Consider the following 24,511-nt stretch of genomic DNA (forward strand, 5'->3'; position numbering starts at 1 on the left):
AAATTATTTAAAAAAACAACTCTAAACCAAAGTTTGCTCAAAACAATGGCTAGCGGCATCTTAATTTGTGGGAAGGGCACCTTCTGACATTTCTCCAAGGAAAATAATTGCCTGCGCCACCCCCGCTCTTCACTATGACCCATGGCTGTCTGTTTTGTTTACCCAGGCTCAGCGTTGTGCAGACTTAAATGCTAAGATGGTGTTTAGAGAAAACAGATAATTGTCCTGTGATATGTCATCCAAAATATACCTCAACAGCTGCAGCGTACAAAGCAGCAGACTGTGCCTTAGCGTTCATGTGCATGGATTTACATACATGTGGCGCCCGAAACTGAGACAGGATCAATCCACCTCCCACTCACAGATTTAGCACCTAGATTTTGGGGAGGGAGCTAAACCCTGAGGAATGACAACACAACTCACATGGATGACATTTTAACGAGGCATCCACAAATAACAGGAATAAGGACAGTGATTCTGCAGGGACAGGATCAGGGTGAGCGAATGTACCCTGTTTCATTTAGGTTCCATCAGTGCTTTTGGTTTTCTGCCGTTTGCTGTTGTGGATTTGTTTGAAGAGCGTATTTGTGTTGCCTGGTTTTTCTGCGCAACTTTTGTGTGGTGGAAGAAAGTGCCATCGAGTCACAACTGAGTATGGCAACCTTGTGGGGTTTTCAAGGCAAGAGACACTTGGAGGTGGTTTGCCATTGCCTACCTTAGCATGATCCTCCCGTGTTCTAAGGAGGTCTCCCATCCAAGTACTAAACCAGGGCCGAGCCTGCTTAGCTTCTGAGATCTGACAAGATCAGGCTAGCCTGGGCCATCCAGGTCAGGGTGTAAAATGTATACATGCATTATATGTACATAATGCTGATTTACAGTGAAAACCTAAGCGGAGTTTCAGCGACTGACATCAATGGACTTAGAAGGGCATAATTTTGCTTAGGGTGGCACTGAAAGACACACAAAATGACATTTAAAAATGCATACATTGTAGGGAGAAAAGACTGGAAAGAGAAAACAGAAAATGTTCCAGAAGAATCATAGGTTTGGTTCATGCAAGGGAGAAGCAAAATGGAAACAGGGATTTTCCCAGTCAAACAGAAGGGAGGAGAAATTCTAAATCATTCCTAGGGGTTATAGTTGGGCAGTTATAGCTGGCCAGAACAAGCAAAATCATAAGTAGCATGATTGCCTGTCAGCATTTAGTATTTTACCCAAAATACATTTAAGCAATGAACCAAAGTAAATATCTGAATATATGTTCATGATTGATTTCAGTTACTGTGATTAGAATCATCAGTGGCACTTAACAGATGCACCATGGAAGTGCTAAGTGCACCCACCAAGTCAAACCTGTTAGTCAGTGGCAGAGTATAAAGTGTTTCATAAACTGTGCGTACAACAGAGTTGCCCCGGTAATCTGGACCGTGTGCTCTGCAGTGTGGACACCCATGGGAGGAATTCCTGACTAGTATGCTTTCACTGGTGCCAAGGGATGTACTTTGGGGTGAAAGCTGGTTCCTGGTCACCTGGATCAGTAGGGCTCACCTTCAAATGCAAGATATAGTAAGAGATAGACAAGCTTGGCCCACATCACCTCCACATTTATTTCTCCACTTGTTTTCCCCTATGCATTCTGGGAGTCGTAGTTCTCAGAGCACCTGAAACTGATGATGAGGGGACCCTCTCTAAGACAATTAAGCCCAGAGTCTAACATTGCCTACAGTACCACTGTGTACTTCCCTGTTTTTCCACTGTAGAAACAACCATCTACTACCTTCTCCTCCTTCTTCTTGTCCTCCTCCTCCTCCTCCAGTCTTCCTTCCTAGTGCCCATTTGCTGCTTCTCCAAAACCTTGACTGGCCTCTAATTCACTGGACCACAAGATGGCGGAATATTAAGGTCGCCAGCCTTCAGGTGGTGGCTGGAGATAGCCCACTGTTACAACTGATCTCCAAGTGATAGAGATCAGTTTACCTGGAGAAAATGCCCACTGTGGAAGGTGGACTGTGTGGCATTATACCATACCGAGGTCTCTCCCCAAACCCCTCCCTCCTCAGGCTCCACCCCCAAAATCTGCAGGCAGGGCTAATTTTGGGCAGGAACGCACAGGAACGGAGTTCCGGCTGGCTTCCAAGTTGGCCACACACAGCAGGAACTCATTAGCATAATAGGCCACACCCAACAGCAGGAACTCATTAGGATTGGCTACATTAGGGGTGTGTGGCCTAAGATGCAAAGGAGTTCCTGCTACAAAAAAAGCCCTGGGTTTTGACAACAAACAAGGTAAACAGAATAACAAGTAAAAGGTGGGTGTAGCTGGAAACCACACTTCTGGTAACATGGGGGTGCGGCCTAATGTGCTAATGAGCTGTGCTGTCGGGGTGTGGCCCAATATGCTAATGAGTTCCTGCTGTTGGGTGTGGCCTATTATGCTATCCCGTCTTTTTCTACAAAAAGAGCCCTGTGGACTGCAGTTATTTCCCAACCAAGAGCTGGCAGCCCTACAAGATCCCAGGAGGCATCACTGTTGGGTTGGCAGGTACCGCCCACTTGGAAATAACTGTCGCCTTGATAGATGGACACTTGGCTCGGAACCTCTTGACATTTTGTGACTGGTCCCTGTGGCAGACATTTTCTGCTTGCTCCTGCCTGTTCCAGAAGCCATTTTGTGGCAGCACCCACTACCCTTTCTCAGTCTTATGGCACCCTAAAGAAACTGATGTACACTGCAACCCTAAGCAGAATTACACCCTTCTAAGTGTATTGAAGGGTGCTCAGTTGGCCCAGTGGTTAAGACGCTGAACTGCAGACTGGAAGGTCGGTAGTTCAGCAGTTCGAGACCCACGTGCCGCATGACGGAGTGAGCTCTCGTCTCTGGTCCCAGCTCCTGCCAACCTTGCAGTTCGAAAGCAAGAAACTGCAAGTAGATAAATAGGTACCGCTTCGGTGGGAAGATAACAGCATTCCATGTGCCTCGACGTCTAGTCATTCCAGCCATATGACTATGGAAACGTCTTCGAACAGCGCTGGTTCTTCAGCTTGGAAACAGAGATGAGCACCACACCATAGAGTCGGATTCGACTGGCTTTTGAGCAAGGGAAACCTTTACCTTAAGTGTATTGAAGTCAACCGATATAGACTGGTGTAACTCTGTTTAGGTTTGCACTCTTATTATGGCAGCAGTTTTTAATGGCCTGTGGTCCACTTTAATCAGAATGCATGAAATGTGTCCTCGGTGGGCAGGATAGAGAAAATAGTAAACAATGGGGACAAAAAAGGGTAATTAAATGCAAGAGGTACAGTGTGTGCCAACCATATGCAAGGCTTGGTTAGATATAAGAGCAGCAATTACTCACAACGTCAGGAAGATATGAAAGGAGACTATGGGCAAACAAGCCTGATATGCTAAATGAAGGTGCCATAAAATCATGGCTGCCCACCAGTCCAAGGTTTTGCTTTTATTTATACTCACTTTTCTTACCAAGGGGGACCCAAAGCAGTTTACAGCATCAGCCATTCTCCCCTCCTTTGTTTTATCTACGCTACAACAACGCGGTGAGGTAGCTCAGGGTGAATGACTTGGCCAAGGTCACCCAGCAAGCTTCCGTGGGAGAGTGGGGATTTCTTGGACACTCAAACCCCAGCCTTTTTGAGCCTGTGGGCACCTTGGAATTCTGACACACTCTGGCAAGTGCAGCCACAAAATGGCTGCCACCACTTACTTTCCGTCATACCATGAATATCCTTGTGCTATGGTGGCAGCTGATGCTAGGGTTGACAGGTTCCCCCCTACTCCGGCCACTGGCGGGGGATGGGGGGGTAGGGTTTCCAGAAACTCCTGGAGATTTGTGGATGGAACCTGGGGAGGACAGGGACCTCAGTGGGGAACAATGTCCTCCAAAACAGCCATTTTCTCCTGGGAGACTAGGGATGCCAGCCTCCAGGTGGGAGCTGGGGATCCCCCAAAATTATTGCTCCTCTTCTAACTACAGAGATCAGTTCCTCTGGAGAAAATGGATGCTTTGGAGCATGGGCTCTTTGGCATAGTACCCCACTGAAGTCCCTGTCCTCCCCAGGCTCCATCTCCAAATCTCCAGGAGTTCCTCATGGGTGATCTTGGTAGATGGACGTGGAACTGGAGATGAGCTTATAATAGCAGGGGAACCCCAGGTCCCACCTGGAGGCTGGCATCCCTAGCTTCTGCCAATGCAACATTTTAAGAAATCTGCACAGCCAATCAAATCTCCAGTGGCCAATAGCACCACCTGGCCCCACTCACTTTCTAAAAACACTTGGTAGACTCAAGTGGTTAAGACGCTGAACTGCAGGTTGTGGAAGGTCGGTTGTTCAGCAGTTCGAGACCCGAGTGTTGTATGACGGAGTGAGCTTCCGTCTCTAGTTCCAGCTCCTGCCAACCTAGCAGTTCAAAAGCAAGAAATTGCAAGTAGATAAATAGGTACCACTTCGGTGGGAAGGTAACAGCGTTCCGTGCGCCTTGGCGCTTAGTCATGCCGGCCACATGACCACGGAAATGTCTTCGGACAGCACTGGCTCTTCAGCTTGGAAATGGAGATGAGCACCTAGAGTCGGATTCGACTGGCTTTCGAGCAAGGGAAACCTTTACCTACCTTTACCTAGGCACCAGGAAAGCTGTTGACAGGCATCATGGCGCCAAGGGCAACAATGTTGGGGACCTCTCCTCTGACCAGTACATCACACTGACTCAATCATCCAACCCATGACTGAAATACACTGGCATGTCATCACTGCTTCCTTTTAGGTGCCTTTCTAAGACTGAAGGAAGTTTGAGGTAACATATAAAAGCTACCACTCACTGCTTCTTAGCTCTCTCTCACACAGTAGTTTTGGTTCTGTACTCTGTTCATTTAGGAGCAGCTGAAATGTCTGGCTGTAAATGAAGAAGTCCCTGGTTCAAAACTGCCCTGGGGCCTTAGGAATCCATAATGCCTTCCTCTATGAACAATATGGAGGTATATACTGGCCCAATTAACAGGCAGGAATGGAATTCAGGATGGGCCAATTAACCTTTTAATTTTGTTGGATTAACAGAAAGCAATAGAATTAGTGTTAAAGATTAAATTTGGGTTTGCTTTATATTTTAATCGAAATATTTTAGGCAATCTTATCTACACAAACATTATTAAATGTAGAAATATGTGTGGAGCCAATCGTCTGTAATCTGTTTAATGGGGTGTGTGTACGGAGGTGGTAGAACTCTAAATCGGGGCAAACAGAGGCCCCCACAGATGAGATGAGGCCACCACTATCCATTATTGGTCTATCAAGGTCAGCATTGTCTTTGCTGGCTGGAGATGCCAGAGTTCGAATCTGAGATCTTTTACGTGCAAAGCAAATATGCTACCACGGAGCCACAATTAAGGTTGCCAGCCTCCAGGTGGGGCCTGGGGGTCTCCTGGAATCAGAACTGATCTCCAGATGACAGATCCGTTGCCCTGGAGAAAATGGAGGGTAGGCCCTATGGTATTTACACCCTGGTGAGGTCCCTCCTCAGGGTCCAACCCCAAATATCCAGGAATTTCCCAGTCTGGACTAGGCAACCCTACCACAGCCCCACCTGGTTGCATCTGTGGTGGCTTCTGTGCTTGCAGGTTTCTTGTGAAGACAAAAACATCTATGTTTACATGTCTATAAATGCTGCGTTAGTTCTTGTTTCCTTGTTAAAACCAGAATTCAAACCACCTAAGAAAATGAATGAAGACACCTTGAACTCTCAAACCCCCCCCCCAATTAATCTAGTACATATCTAGTACATTTTTATTCTGTCTTTCCTCCAAGGAGCTCATAGCAGCCCACATGATTCTCTTTCCCAATTCCAGTTTTGCACAGGGGACAGGCCCCCCCCCCAGGCCCCCAGCAGAGGATGGGGGGGGGGGTAAGGCTGTCAGATCCAGGTTGGGAAACTCCTGGAGATTTGGGGATGGAGCCTGGGGAGGACAGAGACCTCAGTGGGGTACAATGTCACAGAGTCCACCCTCCAAACCATCCATTTTCTTCAGGGGAACTGATCCCTATAGTCTGGAGATGAGCTGTAGTTCCAGGGAATCCCCAGGTCCCACCTGGAGGCTGGCATCCTTAGGACAGAGTATTGGATCCAGATCTGGGAGACCCGGGTTCAAATTCCCCCTCCACCATTTGATCCAATCACATTCTCTTTCAGCCTAAGGAACCCCAGAAGGTGGTTGCAGTGAAAGAAAAGAGAGAGAGGAGAATGGTTTTGTAACCCACTTTGGGTTCCCATTCGAGCGAACAGTCAGCAGGGCCTTCTGTAGGTGCCAACTTGCAAATGGGCTAAATCAACCGCTGCTTGTGCACGTGCCTTCCTCGCTGTGGCCCCCACTGTATGGAATGGCCTGCCTGAGGAGGTCAGGAAAGGTCCCACTTCTCCTGGCTTTCCGCAAACGAAGCAAACAAGAGTCTGAGTCCGGTGGCACCTTTAAGACCAACAGTTTTATTCAATGTATGAGCTTTTGTGTGCATGCACACTTCCTCAGATACCCACCTGAATCGATGCAAACCAGAATTATTCAAGAGGGCTTTCCTGCATAGGTGGCTCAGGTGGTTAAGACGCTGAACTGCAGGCTGCGGAAGGTCGGTAGTTCAGCAGTTCGAGACCCGAGTGTGCCGCATGACGTAGTGAGCTCCCGTCTCTGGTTCCAGCTCCTGCCAACCTAGCAGTTCGAAAGCAAGAAATTGCAAGTAGATAAATAGGTACCACTTCGGTGGGAAGGTAGCAGCGTTCCGTGCGCCTCGGTATTTAGTCATGCCGGCCACATGACCATGGAAATGTCTTCAGACAGCGCTGGCTCTTCGGCTTTGAAACGGAGATGAGCACCGCAACCCTAGAGTCGGATTCGACTGGCTTTCGAGCAAGGGAACCTTTACCTTTACCTAATAGAGCTGCATTGTACAAAACGGTTTAAATATTTACTTCAGTTCTTCCTGGCTGGTTCCAGACTTCTACAATCCTAATGCACTGGTTATTGAATGCCCCATTTAGCTGATTGTTGTGATCCACTATGCGCAATCCGCATGGGGTTCCTGTGAGAAAGGCGGATTATAAACAATGTAAATAAATAAAAGCAGGGTATATAGAAACTAGGGTTACCATATCTTGGAAAGCAAAAAAGAGAACCTATTTCCCAACTGTCTACTGCAAACAACCAATCGCTATGACAAATCTCATTTTAAATACCCTGACTATTTAAGATGACAGTGTCATTTAAGCTGACAGTGTCATAGATGCAACGAACATGAACTATTTAAGCTGAAGCTGGCCTCCACTGTGGAACTACGGGGCAAACCAGGCTCAGCATCCTAACCCCAAAACAGGATATTTTCAGCAGGTTTTTTAAAAGGCCCAAAAGAGGATGGACACCAAAAAATGAGGACATGTCCTCTGAAAAGAGGTCACCTGGTAACACTGTATAAACACAAATACAAGACAAGTACATGTCATCACAACAACCCTGGGAGGAAGGCAAGGCTGCCGCCAGCAAGTTTCAATCTAGCAAGCAGCTATCCTGGAAAGTACCCTGCAGGAGGCCTTGGCCTTTCGTAGCGCCCCCCGGACGTACAATCTTCCTGCCATTGCATTCTTGGGGCTGCTGGATCCGGCTCCTTCTAAGCCGAAGGGCGCTTTGGCTCCCCTTAATCCCTCTCCCTGCCCTCGGGACAGGTGGGGCAGGTGCGTGGGCCGCCGAGCTGCGCCTTTTCGGGCAATTGCAAATTCCAGGAGAAGCTGCAGCTGTTTGTCTCACACGCCCCCCCCCCCGGCTCTTTCAAAGCCCCCAACAGCTGAAAGACAAAAGAGAGAGCCGAGAAGCTACAAAGAGAAAAAGGAGGGGGGGGGGGGGGGGGGAGCCCAGGAGACGGGAGCCAATCGGAGCGGCCGCGTCTGTTCCGGGGGCTCCCCATTGGTGGAGGCGCAGCACAAGGGATGCCTTTATAGTCGGGGTCTGCGGGAAGAGAAAGGGTGCATTTTTGTCTGAGGACCCCCAAGCCTGGCGGAGGGCTTGCGAGGTGCCGGGGGATGGGGCCCGTTGGTGTAGGTGGGTGACTGTTAGGGGAGGTTGGGTTTTAGGGGCTGCAAGCCAGGATTTCTGGGTCCCCCGACAGGAAGCGCCGGTGGAGTCCTAAAGACGGGATTGGAAGCCTTGGCTTTGTTTCTTTGTAAAAAGGCAACCTGTTAGTTCTGCCTACAGGATGTTGGGGTCTAGGAGCCAACGGGATACAGCGGACTGAAGTGAGGCTGGGGAGAGAGAGGGAGGGTCATATTCCCCCTCAGCTGGCTGCTTGTTCTTGGGTCAGTCATCTCACAGGGTTGTTATGGGGATTAAAATGGAGGAGGGGAGAGCCACGTCTGCTCTTTGGAAAGACGGGAGACAAAAGTCTCCCAGGTGGTTTTTTCTGTGGGCAAGTCGGTGGGGGAGAGCTAAGTCTCTTGGTCCTGACTCTTAAGGTAAGGAAATGTCCTGTTGAGCTCTCATTGGGTGCGCTAAAAGAGCTGCCTCCTCTCAGGTCTGTGACATGGTGGTCATGATAAGTGGCCTACCTTGTAGGGATGTTGTAAGGGTCCCTGAAATAATGCCTGTGAAGCAAACATGTTTGGGAAATGCTGCAAAAGTACTGTCAGTGGTTCTCTTTGGGTTAAGGGGTTCTTCTTGCCCGGCCAACTCTGGAAAAGAATGCATTAGAGTGAAAACAGTCTAGGGGTTTCTGGGAGAGGTCCTCGGTGTCTAGGGAGAAGACGATCTGACCTGTTTGAAAATGAGCTCTTCGTCTTTTTGGTCGTTTGTTGCAGGGCCCAGTTTCACTGTCTTCCTGTTCTCTCCCCCCCCCCCAATTTGTGCAGGGTAGCCCGGATGCCGCGGTGCCGCCCGCTGATGCCATGACACAGACGTTCCCAGCCCAGTACCCTCCGCCCCCTCCCCAGGCTCGGCTGCCTCCACAGTACCACCTCCACAGCGCCCCTTCAGAGTACCCATCTCCAACCGCACCGGATCATGGCCTGCGTCTCTACCCTGAACAAGGAACCGCTGCCCCGGAACCGTTGCCCCCACCCCCTGCGGTAAGTGATGGCTCGACTTGCCGTGGCAATTATCCGGGGCCTCACTGGGAGGGGGGGCCCTAGTGCTGGAGAGGCTGAGGATCTGGACCCCCTGAGTAGCATCCAAAAGAGAAAAGGTGACTGAGGTTCACGTCCTTTTCCTTGCATCCTGAAGAGGTGTTGGGTAGCGCTGGTTCCTATTGCACAAGGATTTTGGGAGAACAGGAAATTGCTCCTCCTACCATTTTACAAAGGTTGAATGAGTGGTGTGGCTGGTTAACCACGATCACTATTGAGAATTCAGGCCCTTAGTCCAGAGCCACCGAAGCTTTCCATGTCACAAACCGACTGGACTGTTTGCTTTTACAGCCCCTCTTAAACTGGCCATCAGCTGCCTCGGTCCCTCTTTCCTTTAAGCCAGCTTCCCCCGTAGGTCTCTGCTTCTCACGAAGCGAAGGAGCTGCCTGTCTACACTTCCTTGGGTCCCCACCCCCATCTACTTCCCCTTTATCCCAAACCACGGGGAAAATGGTGCTTTGCCCAACCTCTCACTTGTATTAGGTCTCGGGGCAGTGAACCCTGCCATTTGTTGTCAGGACACAGCTGAATCTGAAACATGAACGGAAGTGTCTCTGAGCATGTTTAGAATGCTTTCCCCCACAACATTTTTCCCCCTCTCCCTTTTTATCTGTGGGCTGGGGAGGAGCAAAGGGGCTTTGCTGAGGCAGTCGATTTAAAAATGGCACACAGCGATGCGTTCTTTTCTCCCCTTCCCCCCCCTCCCCAGCTAGCAAACCATTTGGAGGACTGTGGTTCTCTTCCTCTTTGATGTGTGTGCTTTGAGGCACTCGTAAGATCCCCGGAGTCTTCAGTGGATTCCATTGCCTATAAGCCATGAGTGTGCATGTGGGTGTCTACGAGAAATATTACAACTCCGCCCTGACCTGGATGGCCCAGGCTAGCCCGATTCTGTCAGATCTCGGAAGCTAAGCAGGGTCGGCCTTGGCTAGTATTTGGAAGGATGATCTCCAAGGAATGCCAGGGTTGTGACGCAGAGGCAGGCAATGGCAAACCACCTCTGAAACGTCTCTTGCCTTGAAAACAAGTCTAGCTCGCCACCTAGTGGTGCATAATGCTTAAAAAAAGAGCTAGAACATCTGGCTGCCAGACAATCTTAAGATTTCCTGGCTATTCTACACGCAATGCCATGCGATAATTATTTTTATTATTACAACTCCCAGCGTCAGGACTCCTCTAGCCACATGGTGACTGCAGACACGGAGTACTATTGCACTGTACCTTATTGTGGGCAGCAAAGCCCATTCTTGTACACTTCATTGAGCATGGAAGTGCTAAACTTGGACTGTAGGGAACTCCCAGCAAAATGTCTCCTAAAGAGGGTCGTGTTAACTGTTTATCTATTTACATCATTTATGCCCTGCCTTTCTCCCCAGTGAGGACCAGGAGCAGCTTATATTATTCTCCTCTCCCCCATTTTATCCTCAAAACACTCCTGTGAGGATAGTTCAGGTTGAGGTATGTGCCTAGCCCAAGGTCATCCAGCAAACTTCCATGGCGGAGGGAGATTCAAACCTGGATCTCCCAGATGCTAGTCCAATACTCTAACTATTACATCACACTCGCCCTCCTGGATAACTCTGGAAGCCAAGTCTGTGGGTCTTCTGGACACTGACTTGGATTCTTTGGGGGTCACAGTGAGTTGGGAGACCCATTCCTTCTGCTGCAGGGATACACAAAAATATTGTATAGCCCGATCACACATCCCAGTGAAGAGGTCTCTGTCTTGCAATGTAGCGAAAACAAAAGAGAAACTAATAGATTATTAGCAAAAACGTACATTTCTGCAGGGTTTCTTTTAATATGTTTTTTTTTAATTAAAAAAAATTCCTTGGATGGCTTGCACTCCAACATTTATGGGTTGGGGCTTGGAGATGTTGCATTAAATAGCAGGTATACTTCTGCCTGTCACTAGGAATTGTACCACATGTTCTGTGGGGTTGTGTGCAGTCATAATAATCTGCCATGGGAAAGCTGTGGTATCTACCACACTGGAAACGGTAACAGCATGGAAATTGTGGGTTGGATCCAGCCAGCTTTTTCACTCTCTCTCACCCAATTCCTGACCTTACTTCTTCCCCCGTCATACATGGCTTTTGTCCATGCTGGTCCCAGCACAGGGCCGTAGCCAGGATTTTTGACGTCAGGGGGCATTTAAATGTTGGAGGGCACCCCCGCACACAAACCCAGGCTATGTCGGGGTGATGAGAGAGGAAAAGTTTTTAAAAAGTGACGAGAGAGAGAGGTGAGAGGCAAGGGCACTGGCGGGCAGGGCAGGGCGACAGCTTGGTGCAATGTGGCCGTGGTGCGCACAAAAAATAAAATAAAATAACCAGCTGGATGGGAAGTCGGGGGACCTGGGCGGTAAATCGGGGGGCCTAGCCCCGAGATGCCCCACTGTAGATACGGGCCTGTCCCAGCATAGCCTTTTTGGGTGGTTGCAGGGGACCCCCCTCCTCCCTTTTTCAGCAGCAGAAAAAACGGTTGAATCAAAACCTATCTGCTAAACAGAGAATGTGCAGATTGACAGACTGTCGCCTCCCACTTGCAATTTACTTGTGCACTACTAATCGCAAACAGGAATGCGCAGAGGTCTTCAAAGAAGCCAGCCAGCACGTGAGCTTAGCTGATGGCCCTGAGAATGAGTCCCAAAACTAGAGTCTCGGGGCTGGCTTCTGAGATCTGGGAATACAATCACCTATACATAGCCAGTTTGGTGTAGTGGTTAAGTGCACGGACTCTAATCTGGGAGAACCGGGTTTGATTCCCCACTCCTCCACTTGCACCTGGCTGAATGACCTTGGGCAAGCTGTAGTTCTGTCAGAGCTGCTCTTGAAAAAGAGCACTTTCTGTCAGAGCTCTGAGCTCTCTCAGCCCCACCTCCCTCACAGGGTGTCTGTTGTGGGGAGGGGAAGGGGAGTTTGTAAGCCGCTCTGAGACTCCTTTGGGTAGTGAAGAGCGGGGTATAAATCCAATCTCTTCTTCTATGTTAGCCCTGTTCGCAAATTACAGTGAACGCACACACATCCTGCATGTACCTGTTTGTAAGAAAGTGCTGATGCGCGTCCACTTTGCAAATGAAACAGGGGACGGGTGCCTGGATAAATCTGGGGCCTGAGATCTGTCACGTGTTCAGCTGTACGTGTGTTGAACAAAACATGAGAAATACTCAACACAGGTATAAAGAAAAAGCAAGTGTCCACTGTACACAACTTGCGCATGCATTCCCTGCGACATGCAAACAGGGCTACGGTTTGGTTAAAATAACCCAAGTGGGGGGAGCCGCCCAGCTCTGTAAAGTGTCTTTTCCCGGGGTCTGTTCTTGATTGCTGTAGCTGACCAGCCAAATCCCTGTTGACTATTCTGAATTCTGCCACCTTTATCTCTCTCAAGCCACTGTGGCCTAGAAAACAGATTACGTCCATTAAAGGGAATAGTCAGAAGACTGAATTGGGGATTTTTGTGTTCCAGAGAAGGCCGTTTTAATGTTTGGTCTCGAGAAAGGAAAGATGTCTGTTCTCCCCACACCCCCATGCAAGGCCTCCTTCTCCTGAGCCAGTGACTCTGAGGAGCAGGTTTCTGTGTCCATATTGGGTAACACTTTTCCCCCCCAGCAGAGACAGCTGCGCCCCTATCAGATTCCCTGTTCCCCTCCCCAGCCGCTCCATCTTCACTGGCAGCTGTTTATCTCCACACGGGGACAAGTGGTGTGTGTTGTTGAATCTTCCGTCTGAAGGGCACCGCGTCCTCTGAGAGGCTATAAACAGACAGGGCCAAGATGTTTTGGTGCCTGAGGCGGAAAATCAAAACGACATCTTCTCCTTGCCCCTCCATTGATTAAAAAATAATTATAATAAACGGCTGAGGGCTGGTGTGGTATCGTGGTTGGAATGTCAGATCAGGACCTGGGACCACTGGGTTTGAATCCCTCACTCCGCCATGGAAGCCTGCCGGGTGACCTTGGGCCTGTCACGATCTCTCGGCCTCACTTACCCTACGAGGTTGTTGTGAGGGTTAAGTGGAGGAGGGGGGGGAGCCGTGTGAGAAGCTGCTTTGAGTGCCCGGATCAGGGAGAAAACTGGGACAGACGTGAAAGAAAACGAACAGTTGACAACTTGCTAGCCTTCAGGGGCCTCCCCACCCATGCTGCCCGAGGCAGGCTGCAGCCATGTGAGAAGCTGCTTTGAGTGCCCGATCCCCACCCATGCTGCCCGAGGCAGGCTGCTGTTTAATGAGAGGGCTCGCCCTGATTGAGAGGAATTGGCTCTCGGTCTCAGCCTAGCACCCCTTGTGTAGCCCCAAACCTTTGCCAGGCCTCCTTTTCTTCTCCTGCAGACCCCGAAGTCTGCTCTCCTGCTTGTTCATCAAGATGTTAGCCCCTTTGCGAGTAGGATGGGATTCCCCAGGAGTCCTGGCCTGAGGCGGGTTGCTGGACCATGTTCTTTCTTTGAGGGGCTCCTTAGCAGATGACCCAGGGACAAACCTCTAGTACCTCTAAAGATATGTAGAAGTGGGGACTGGAGGAGATAAGAACATGAGAAAAGCCAATGCTGGATCAGGCCAATGGCCCATCCAGTCCAACACTCTGTCACACAGTGGCCAAAAATACCAGGTGCCATCAGGAGGTCCACCAGTGGGGCCACAACACTAGGAGCCCTCCCACTGTTGCCCCCCCAAGCACCAAGAAGACAGAGCATCACTTGCCCCAGGCCAAGAGTCCCTGTCTATGCCTTGTGGCTAATAGCCACTGATGGCCCTCTCGTCCATGGGTTTATCCAGCTCCCCCTTGAAGCCGTCCATGCTTGTAGCTGCCACCACCTCCTGTGGCAGTGAATTCCATGTGTTAATCACACCAGATGCCGATTGTCTCCCCTCTGCAGGGAAAGCAGTGTCAACTAAAGTTCCCTGTGACTGACACAGGAACCTTGAATGCCCCGGAGAGCAAAATAGCACCCATAAAGCCGCCTTATGTCAGTCTAGTTCAATATGGTTGACTCTGACTGGCACGGGCTTGCCAGGTTCTCGAGAAAGGCCCTTCTGCTGCCTGTTTTTTTAAAACAAACAAACAAACATGCGGCATTGGGGATTAAACCTGGACTTCCTCCTTAGAAAGCCCGTTCCGCTGAGCCGCAGCACTCCCACAGAAAGACGGCCACGTATGATTGACTCAGAAGTGGGTCTCGTATTGCAGCCCAAGCTCTGGAAACGTGGATGATGACTACTCAGGTTAATCTAGTGGCTGTCAGTTCTACATCCAGGCAATCTCTCATCTTCGCTCTCCTTGTGTACGAACCAGAATACAAAATGTTTCGTACAAAATGGCTCTGAAGCAGGGTTAGCCAAGGCTCTCCCATACCTTGTGTTGTCTGTGTTGCCATCTTTCATCCTAGCCCTGCTCCTCTTCCTTTAGCAGCAGCTGGCTATTCCGTCCCGTAGTGGAGGAAAGGTTTCCCTGACTCAATCCCCGTACCAAGAAAAGCTCGCCTTCCTAATGGCTAGATGTCAGGCTGCTGTTAAAAGTGCAGGTTCAGAGCGAGGGAGAGAAATGGCAACCCGCATTTTCCTTTTGATATCTATACTGCAGTTGTTGTCTTGTTTATTTGGAACATTTCTATCCTCCCTCTTCAGAGTCTTGCCTGAGATGGCTTCCAATTAAAAACTCACAATATCGAAACCCTGTGCCGTTTAAAAAAACATGAGCCATTAGACATAAAAGCGACATAAAAATTACCTATAGAACAGAGCAGACTATTAAAAAAGCTGAGATAAACCCCTAATCTTCATTCACCCATGTAAACAACTGATCCCCGTACACTTACTGTTCAGATTTATTCTCCCAGAATAACTACCAGGCTTTATTTCTTGCAATCGTTAATGCAGATTAGAGTCGTTATTCCGGACCAGGGAGAGAAATCCATTCCCTCGTCACGCTTTTAACCATTGTGATTTATGGATTTTTAAAAGTGGCTGAAGTTCAAGAGGAAGCTAATCTGCATTATGTGGCCTCGAAAGAGCAGTGGCTTTGGCTCCCCACTTAGGCTTGCCAGCCTCCAGGTGGGGCCTGGAGATCTCCGGCTTTTACAATTGTTCTCCAGCTGACAGAGATCAGCTCCCCTGGAGAGAAAATGGCTGCTTTGAAGGGGGGACTCTGTGGCATTGCGCCGTGCTGAGGCCCCTCCCCTCCCCACCTCAAACCCCGCCCTCTCCTGGATCCAACCCCAAAGTCTCCAGGTATTTTCCAACCCAGTACTGGCAACCCTGTCCCCACTGAGTCCAGGACCCCGACCCTCCAAAGGCAGGATCTACGTAGGGCGCAGCGGGAAATGACTCCAATTTCCTCCAGCTCTGATTTGTAAGTGGTGACATAAGAAATGGCGCCATTTGTCTTCCTGAATGGTTCCCCTCACGATAATAACAAAAAGGTCCCCGGGTCTTACTAACGTGATGGATTGGATGAGCCAGGCCCACCACTCAGGTACAGAGCTGTCGGCTGTAGCAGGCGTACGGTGGGCTTGTTGCCAGAACCCAAAGGCAATTCTGTGGACTCATTGGGTTGGATCCAGCCAGGTTTTTTTTTCTGGGAAAAGAGGGAGGCGCTCCCAAAAGGAAGGGCAAAGTTGGGAATTGTGGGGCCTGCGTGGACAAAAGCCATGTGGGATGGGAAGGGTGGGCAACATTTAGCGGACCAGTCGGCTGGATCTGGCTCATCATCTTTTAAGGACTAATTTCATAAAGAAAGGATGGAGAGGAGGGTTGCCAACTCTGGGTTAGGAAATTCCTGGAGATTTGGGGGTGGAGCCTGGGGAGGGGGACCTCAGTGGACCATAAGGCCATGGAGTCTACTCTCCAAAACAGTGGTTTTCTCTGTAGTCTCTGGAGGTCACTTGTGATTCTGGGAGATTTTCAGGCCCCACCTGGAGGTGGCAACCCGAAGACATGGGTCTGACATGGGGTGCAAGTGGATCAGGTTTAGGGAGTTTGTGGTCTTGTCTTAACCCTTCAAACAGAAGTTGAGGGACCCTGAGGAATGGGGGGGGGAGGTTTGAACAGTTTGGAAATCCCATACATGTACCCAGATCTCTTCCTCCAGGGTGCAGTAAGCTCTTGAGAGGTTAAACAAGTCTGTTTCCACGGAGTCTCAGCTTTCTGTGCTTCCTGGAGCATATCTGGTCTGTACTACACAATTATTGGCTTTCCCTCCCCGTTTGATGAACCTAAATCCATATTTTTCTGCATACTTGGAGATCTTCCTGTTTTGAGAAACCCCTTCCTTGTCTAAGGATTGCCGGGTTTTGCTGCACTCCTGAATGGCATGAACTGCCCAGATGCTGAGCAGGAACGCACAGGAACGGAGTTCCGGCTGGCTCCTGAGGTGGCCATGCCCAGCAGGAACTCATTAACATAATAGGCCACACCCAACAGCTGAAACTCATTAGGACTGGCTACATTAGGGGTGTGTGGCCTAACATGCAAGGTAATGTGGGGTGTGGCCTAATATGCTAATGAGCTGCTCTGTCAGGGGTGTGGCCTAATATGCTAATGTGTTTCTGCTGTTGGGTGTGGCCTGTTATGCTAATGAGTTCCTGCTGTGCTTTTTCTACAAAAAAAGCCCTGGTAATAATAATGATGATTCAGTGTCTTCAGCCCTTTTCTCCTGCTTAACATAAGAACACAAGAAGAGCCCTGCTGGATCTGACCAGTGGTCCATCTAGTCCAGTTTTCTGTCTCTCACAGCGGCCAGTTCCTTTGGATGTCCAGCAGCAGGGCATGGAGGCTGAGGCTTTCCCCTGCTGTTGACTCCTGGGATTCAGAAGCAGACTTTCTCCCAGCTCAAGGAGAAGTCCTTGACGTTTCTGCCTCAGTGCTAGAGGCTGGATCCAACCAGCTTATTCACTCAGCCTCGCCCAATTTTCTGCTTTACTATAGCCCGTCTTCCGATTCCTGGGGGGGGGGGGGGGCCCTTCCTATTTCACCACCAGAAAAGCTTGCTGGATCCAATCCCAGGGTCCCCATTTAAACCAGGGTTTGAACCAGTGTTCCCTCTAAGCTGAGTTAGGGTGAGCTAGCTCACAGTTTTTTAGCCTCCAGCTCACAGATTTTTGTCTTAGCTCAGGAAGGACGGCTCCCGAGCAAACTGATTTATGCAGTCCCCAAATTGCTCACTCACAACTTTAAGGCTCGTAGCTCACAAAGTAGAATTTTTGCTCACAAGACTCCACAGCTTAGAGGGAACATTGGTTTGAACTGCAAAGTTTCTGAAAACCTCCTGCTTAGCTTTCCTATTCACTGGTTCTGTAGCACTATCTTACCATACCGCTTTACTTCTCCAGCTATCTTCAGTTGCCTTGGAGGGCAAAACCAAGTCTTTGGGGGAGGAGCTGTGTGTCTGTAATGTGTGTGTCCTTTTATTTCCTTTCTCTGTCTTCCTCTGGAAAGCTGTTGCTGAGAATCCCTGTGTCGTAGCACAATCCCCCAATGACTGTCTCTTTCCTGGACTAGGGCCTTCCTCAGGGTGCTAAGAGCGGCATTCATGGACCATCCGTCGAGCTCAGGTTTTCTCCCAGGCATCTTGGACTCCATCACGTTTCTCTTGCTCTAGTCTCCTTAATACCTGACTAGTTAACCCCTTACTCACCGTGCAACTGCACCTGCCTGTCTTCTCAGCCTGATACCACCTCCCACCCACCGCCCCGTGCATTTGGTCCTTCCCGGTGGGGGGAGTTTAATCTCTGTTGAACTTGTCTTGATGAGCCGAGAGTATGTAGCACTCAAGTGATGCATCCCGGGTTTGAAGGGATTGGGGCGGGGGGTTGTGGCATATTATGGGGAGGTGCAATGGGAGAAGGGGGGGTGCAAAGGTGAGGGGGGATCTGCCTGGTGGTGTGTTTGCACTTGTGAGTGGCTGGAATTGCGTGTTGTGTTAATGGCAACATTTCAAGGCTCCTTGCAGTCGGCACGGCTCCTTGCACAGCCTTCAAGCCTATGCCTCGATGCTTGCTCGCCCAGAGGGCGTCGACTGTCCTAGATCCTGAAACGGCCCCAGAGGGGTGATGTTGTGGAAACCCAAGCATGTCTCTGGGACTGTATCAGGTTGGGAAAATGGTGTGTGTGTGTGGGGGGGGAGGCTGAAGCCCCCTCTCCACATGCAGCTCAGTCTGGATCAGAATTGGGCACCCACGACTCCTGCGCGGTTGTGTTACATTGGAGACGGGATGGGGCGCTAACCCAATCTGTCTATAATGGATGAAGAGGCCCTAAAGTATCCTAGGGAAAGGCTGTAGCTGGACTTGTTCCCTTACACGCCACATTTCTATGGGCAATATATTTTGGGGGGGGGCAGTTAAAAAAGGAAACATTCTATCACGTGAGCCCACCCTCCCTCCAGTAATATGTAGTACTATGGCCTAGTCATGGGTTTACCTATGTGTGAGAGTTTGGCCGCACATGAAGCTGCTATAGACTGCCACCGACAGTCTGTTGGCTACTCTGACTGGCGGTGGCTCTCCAGGGTCTCGGGCAGAGGTCTTGCACATGGCCTACTATCTGATTCTTCTGACTGGAAGTGAACCTGGGACCTTCTGCATGCCAGGGAGATGTTCTGCCACTGAGCCACAGTCCCTGCCTGCTCGTCCTCTGAAGTGGTGAGCTTCCACCGATCGTATGGCATCGGTGCAGTGAAACCATCTGACCGTATGGCATTGGTGCAGTTGCCAGCCTCCTGGTGGGGCCTGGGGTTCACCTGGAATTATAACTGGTCTCCAGACTGTGGAGACTATTCCACTGGAGAAAATAGCTGCCTCTGAGGGAAGACTCTATTGTATGGAGATTATAGGTGAAACCCCTCTCCAAACTCTGCATGACCTGGGATCCACCCCCAAATCTCCAGGAATTTCCCAGGCTGGAATTGAACAACCCCAGACACACACCAGCCACTCTGTTCCTTCCCGTTGTCCACTGTTCTTTCCCATATCTAATCGCACACATCTTCCGGCTCCTTCTTGATAGGCTGTTGTAGGGATTTCAAAGACAAGTTCAACTTGCCCCGCTCCCCGGCCTTGCTGGATTAATTGCTCCCCAGGTTATTCATTGTCCCTCCCCCTCTAGCACTTCAGACACTGCAAGAGAGGCCAACCGCACCTCGCTGTGCCCTTGGAACATTGCATCTTGGTGCTTGCATTGTGAGTCGACTTGGGCCATCTGCATGGAGGGGGGGGCGAGGTGCCCCCTGGGGTGGGGGTGATGCGTTTTGCCTCCTGGTCTCTGATCTTCTTCACAGCGTTCCCAGAAGTTGCCCACCCACAGCTCGTGTCCTGCTTGTCTCCACTAATGTTGTTGTGCGTGGCAGTGTGTGTCTGTCCAATTTATTAACGCAAGACAAAATGTCTGCTGGTCTGTTCCCTTTGGCTGAGGAAAAAGTGGGGAAGAAGAAAGACTGGATCTTCCTCAACGAGGCAGCTGATGTGAATTTGGTAATGGGTCTTGGTGGAAACAAAGAAGCGGCTTATTCTCGGGTCTTCTCTCTTCTGAGCCTTCTCCTCAGTTGAGGAAACAAGCCTGGTTGCTTATCTGCCCATCGTGCAGAGACATCATCCGGGAAAGCTTTAGCTCAGTGGCTCGAGAACCACATGTGGCTCTTGGGTGCACCACCTGTGGCTCTTCTGAGTACCATTCCCCAATATGGCGCCTGCCCTTAAGGAAAGTGAGCACGGCCCTTAATTGGAGGGGCTTGTGATTGGTAGTTGGTTCCCACTTTGAAATGACCATCGCAGGAGGAATGAGATCCAAGCGTCATGCCAGGGATGGAGGTAAATTATGGTTATTTCGGTTGAGGGTAATTGTGCATATGCCTCTGCAGGAGCAACAGAGTGAATACTACGGTGCCCCTTTGTGTAAGGATAACTTCAGGAAGGCCATTGGGCCTTGGTTGCTCTGGGCTGTGGTTTTCTCTACTGTCCTTGCTTCCTGAAAGAATAGGGTTGTCAGGTCTTATGTTGGCTGGAGCAGGGGACTTGGGGGGGGGCTGTTCTGGGAGTGGGCAGGGACATCACACAATGTCCCTGATGTGATGACATCACCCAGAGATGACATCATTGTGTTGGGGATGTTGCATGGGGGACACTCTGGTATTTGGGCAAACTCTACGGGTTTTTGGCCTCAAAACCATAGAGTTGCTGAAATAACAGAGCATCCCCCACACAACATCCCCCATGTGATGACATCACTTCCGGGTGACGTCATCGCATCGGGGACGTCACATGGCAGTGTCCCTATTTGGGGGTGGGGCTTTCCCCTGCAGGTCAGCTGACTGGCGGTTGTCTGAAGCCTCAAAAATTGAGGTTTTCCCCAGTGCCACCAGGGGAATGGCAACCCTTTGGAAGAATTTGGTTTTTGTGGTTTGCCCCAATAGGGTCAGAAACTTCATGGCTCAACTCTGTAACTGAATGGAAGGGGTAGTTGTCTGCAGTGTTCCCTCTAAGCTGAGTTAGTGTGAGCTAGCTCACAGTTTTTCAGCCTCCAGCTCACAGTTTTTTGTCTTTGCTCAGGAAGGATGACTCTAGAGCCAACTAAGTTATGCAGTAGCCAAATTGCTTGCTCACAAATTTCATGCCAGTAGCTCACGGAGTAGAATTTTTGCTCTCAAGATTCCACAGCTTAGTGGGAACATTGGTTGTCTGCACAAGGCATCCCCCATGATATATCAGGGTGACTTTGTCCCCGCCCCCTTAGGCAAATTGAAATTTGCTAGATAAGAGTGGGTTAAATCTGACAGGCTATTCCGGTAGCAAGTATTATTTCCCCCTGTTCCCATGTTGTCAAGGCTGCAAGCAAAAGATCCAAGGGGCAACAACTGCTTCTGATGTCCAATTATCGTGCAACCGTTGCATGGACCTATGTGAAAACCTGGGGCCTGCAAATCCATCTTGGTATTTAGAAAAAGAAATGGCCGTGTAGGCAGGTTACCATGCAGAGAGGTTGAGCTGAACACTCAGTTGGGTCCAGACAGCTTTTTCATTCCATCTCACCCAGTTCTCCTCCGTACTGCAGCCTCCGTTCCCTGTGGCCTTTGTCCATGCAGGTCTCATGTTGTGTTGATCACAGCCTTTTTTTGGGGGTGTGTGTGTCAAAGGGAACCCCTCTTCCCTTTTGCACCAGCAGAAAATCTGGTTGGATCCAACCAGTGTTCCCTCTAAGCTGAGTTAGTGTGAGCTAGCTCACACTAACTCAGCTTAGAGGGAACACTGGTTGGATCCAACCAGTGTTCCCTCTAAGCTGAGTTAGTGTGAGCTAGCTCACACTAACTCAGCTTAGAGGGAACACTGGTTGGATCCAACCAGTGTTCCCTCTAAGCTGAGTTAGTGTGAGCTAGCTCACACTAACTCAGCTTAGAGGGAACATTGGATCCAACCCATACATTGATCCCACTTCTCTGATTCTTATGCCTTTTGTAACATACAACCTCCTCCCAAAGACACCCAGCAAACAGTACAAGGTTGAACAAGGTCAAGATGGGTAGCCGTGTTGGTCTGTCTGTGGCAATAGAAAAGAGCAAGAGCCCAGTAGCACCTTAAAGACTAACAAAATTTGTGGCCGGGGTACAAGCTTTCGTGAGTCACGGCTCACTTCTTCAGAGAAGAATAATAAGAAATAGCTGAAGAGGTGAGCAGTGACTCACAAAAGCTCCTACCCTGCCACAAATTTTGTTAGTCTTTAACAGGGGTCGTTTCGTAGAAAAAGAGCTAGGGGAACTCATTAGCATAACTCATTAGCATATGCCACACCCCCTGACATCAGGGGCCCGGCGGTGGACCTGCAAGGCCGGCGGGAGTGCAAGGAAGCCCCGCGAAGGCCCTCCCTGGCCCCAGGCAGGCATGGGTGGGGAGAGGCGGAGAGGAAGCAACTTACCCTCCCTCTTCTCCTGCCTCCTCCTGGCTGAATGAGGGCTGGAAGTGGGGCGGCAGGAAGCAGGGGGCGGGGCTTCGTCATGTGCCCCGCCCCCTGCACCTCACCTGGGGGAACTGTGTTCCCCCGCGTTCCCCCCCGAAATGACCTCTGGTCTCTAAGGTGCTTCTGGACTCTTGCTCTTTTCTAAGGTTGACCATGGCCTTGATCCAGGGTTCCCCTTGCCCCAACCCAGCTCTCTGTTTCCTGCTTACTCTTCCAGTCTGATTTCCCTCCCCCGCCTGCCATCTGAAGTGGTACAGTCCATTCCACTCCCTGACCATTCCATCACCGTGTTCCACTGCCTGTATAGACGAGGCCTCTGGCTCATGGCCAGCAGAGGGGGTCCAGTTGCTATTGGGGTGCTGCTGAAAAATGACCTCCCTATAGTAATGGGTCTCCTCTCCACCTGGGTGCATTTGGGCCCTTTCGGTTGGCAGCCGCCTGCCGTGAGTGTCCATATCTTCCTCCAAGACCTCCCAGAGCATGAACTGGATGATACTCACTTTGGAGAATCCCCTAATCTGGGTCTATTTTATGCTCGTGGCTGAATAGGGACTCAAGTGCCAACGTCCCAGGCCCAAGCACTCTATAACCGTTCTACCGTGTGCCCTTTCTGTAGGGATGCGCAGGGGTGGTGGCCTCAGTGGTGTGTGTGTGGTTTGATCCTGCTTTGTTTTCCCTCCACCATTTCCCCAGCAGCCAGAAGAAGTCCCCGTGCCGGAGCTCTCCCCTGAGGCGGAGGATGCCGAGAGCGGAGAGAACAAATCCCAACCCAAACGCCTCCACGTCTCCAACATCCCCTTCCGTTTCCGCGATCCGGACCTGCGGCAGATGTTCGGGGTGAGCAATAGATGCCCCTGAAGTGTTTTTTTTTGGGGGGGGGAGTTATGGGGAGAAGGAAGTGATGTCTGATGTGCAGAAAGCAAGTAAAAGGCAACACCCTGGCCATAGAAGCAATGCAGAGAATCCTCCCTGTGGGGAAACGGCCACTGCTGTGCTCTCTCCAGTGGTACAAACAGTCCGTGATCTGGAGCAGATTGCTGGCTCAGGAAGCCTGGCACAAGGACGTGGGTGGCAGGTGCCATGTTTCCATGAGGGGGGCTTGTAAATGGGCCCAAGGTGCTTTACTGTTGGCCACTTGAGGATGAGTACACTTTGGGAAATGGTGGTGGGTGCAAATATCATAAGGTGTGAAAGTCTACGGGACTGTCTCATAAGAACATAAGAGACGCCAATGTTGGATCAGGCCAAAGACCCATCCAGTCCAACACTCTGTGTCACACAGTGGCCAGAAATACCAGGTGCCATCAGGAGGTCCACCAGTGGGGCCAGGACATTAGAAGCCCTCCCACTGTTGCCCCCCCCCCAAGCACCAAGATGACAGAGCATCACTTGCCCCAGAGTCCCTATCTATCCCTTGTGGCTCATAGCCACTGATGGACCTCTGCTCCATATGCTTATCTAATTCCCTTTTGAAGCCGTCCATGCTTGTAGCCGCCACCACTTCCTGTGGCAGTGAATTCCATGTGTTAATCACTCTTTGGGGAAAGAAGTACTTCCTTTTATCCGTCTCCTCCGGTATATCCCTGGGAGAGCTTTGCGGTCTACTGATAGCAATCTGCTGGTGATCCAGGGCCTTCTCGGTCCTGGCCCCAACCTGGTGGAGCTCTCTGCCAAATGCCACCAGGGCCCTGTGGGATCTCATGCAATCCCACAGGGCCTGGAAGGCAGGGATGTTTGTCGCTTGAGTAAATGACCAAACCTCTCCTCTCTCTTTTCTAGCAATTTGGGAAGATCCTGGATGTGGAGATCATCTTCAACGAGCGTGGCTCTAAGGTAAGGAGCGGCCGAGAAGGTGGGGAAAGAGGGTGGGGGGCTTCCCTAACCGGGCTGTGTGCTCCTGTGATCTGGTTGTGGCCATGTGGGACCTGGTGCCAGTTGTAGGCCCTTGAGATGACAAAGCTCATCAGGGATGCCTCTGAAGCAGTGTCCCAGTGTCGTCTGTGATATTACACGGGATTCTGGGGCGCACATCTCTTGAAGCACATGGCGTGTGGATTTTGTGAGTTGCAACATGTCCCAAGATATTCCTAGCTATCAAGTACCAGATTCAGCATCCTGTCAACTTAAGATGATCTTTTAAAAAAGACCAGGGAAGTTCCTAGCCTTTACGGCTGAGAAGATGGTGTATAGAAATATGTATTAAGTCCCAGATGCCAACTGAGATTCTAGAATCTCTAATCTCAGGCTGGTGAGGGAGTAAGTTTAGAGATTCCTGGTGGCTATTGTCTTGAAATTCAGAGAGCTTACCTCTCTGGGTTGTTGTGTAATGTATTGTGCCAGTGTAGAGTTCTTTCCCCTCCATCCCTGGACTGGCCTGGGGGGGCAGAATCTATA

At 50.3% G+C, this 24,511-nt stretch overlaps 1 protein-coding gene across 3 annotated transcripts in view; it reads left to right on the forward strand.

The window, feature by feature from the left end:
* The window catches only part of LOC107115524 (RNA binding protein fox-1 homolog 1-like), a 42,605-nt gene that overhangs the window by 8,280 nt on the left and 9,814 nt on the right, over window positions 1–24,511 (forward strand). Inside the window, exons 1-4 of one of the 3 annotated variants that reach the window (XM_015417249.1) lie at window positions 8,021–8,096; window positions 8,900–9,115; window positions 22,811–22,954; window positions 23,897–23,950. In XM_015417249.1, coding sequence (XP_015272735.1) covers window positions 8,936–9,115; window positions 22,811–22,954; window positions 23,897–23,950 — 378 coding nt within the window. In that variant the 5' untranslated portion in view covers window positions 8,021–8,096; window positions 8,900–8,935. Of the gene's footprint in view, window positions 1–8,020; window positions 8,097–8,899; window positions 9,116–22,810; window positions 22,955–23,896; window positions 23,951–24,511 lie in introns of those variants that run through there. The other 2 variants (XM_015417246.1, XM_015417247.1) reach the window with 2 other exon arrangements.

Source organism: Gekko japonicus, unplaced genomic scaffold (assembly GCF_001447785.1).
Source record: "Gekko japonicus isolate JY-2015 unplaced genomic scaffold, Gekko_japonicus_V1.1 scaffold1621, whole genome shotgun sequence".
Classification (NCBI taxonomy): domain Eukaryota; kingdom Metazoa; phylum Chordata; class Lepidosauria; order Squamata; family Gekkonidae; genus Gekko; species Gekko japonicus.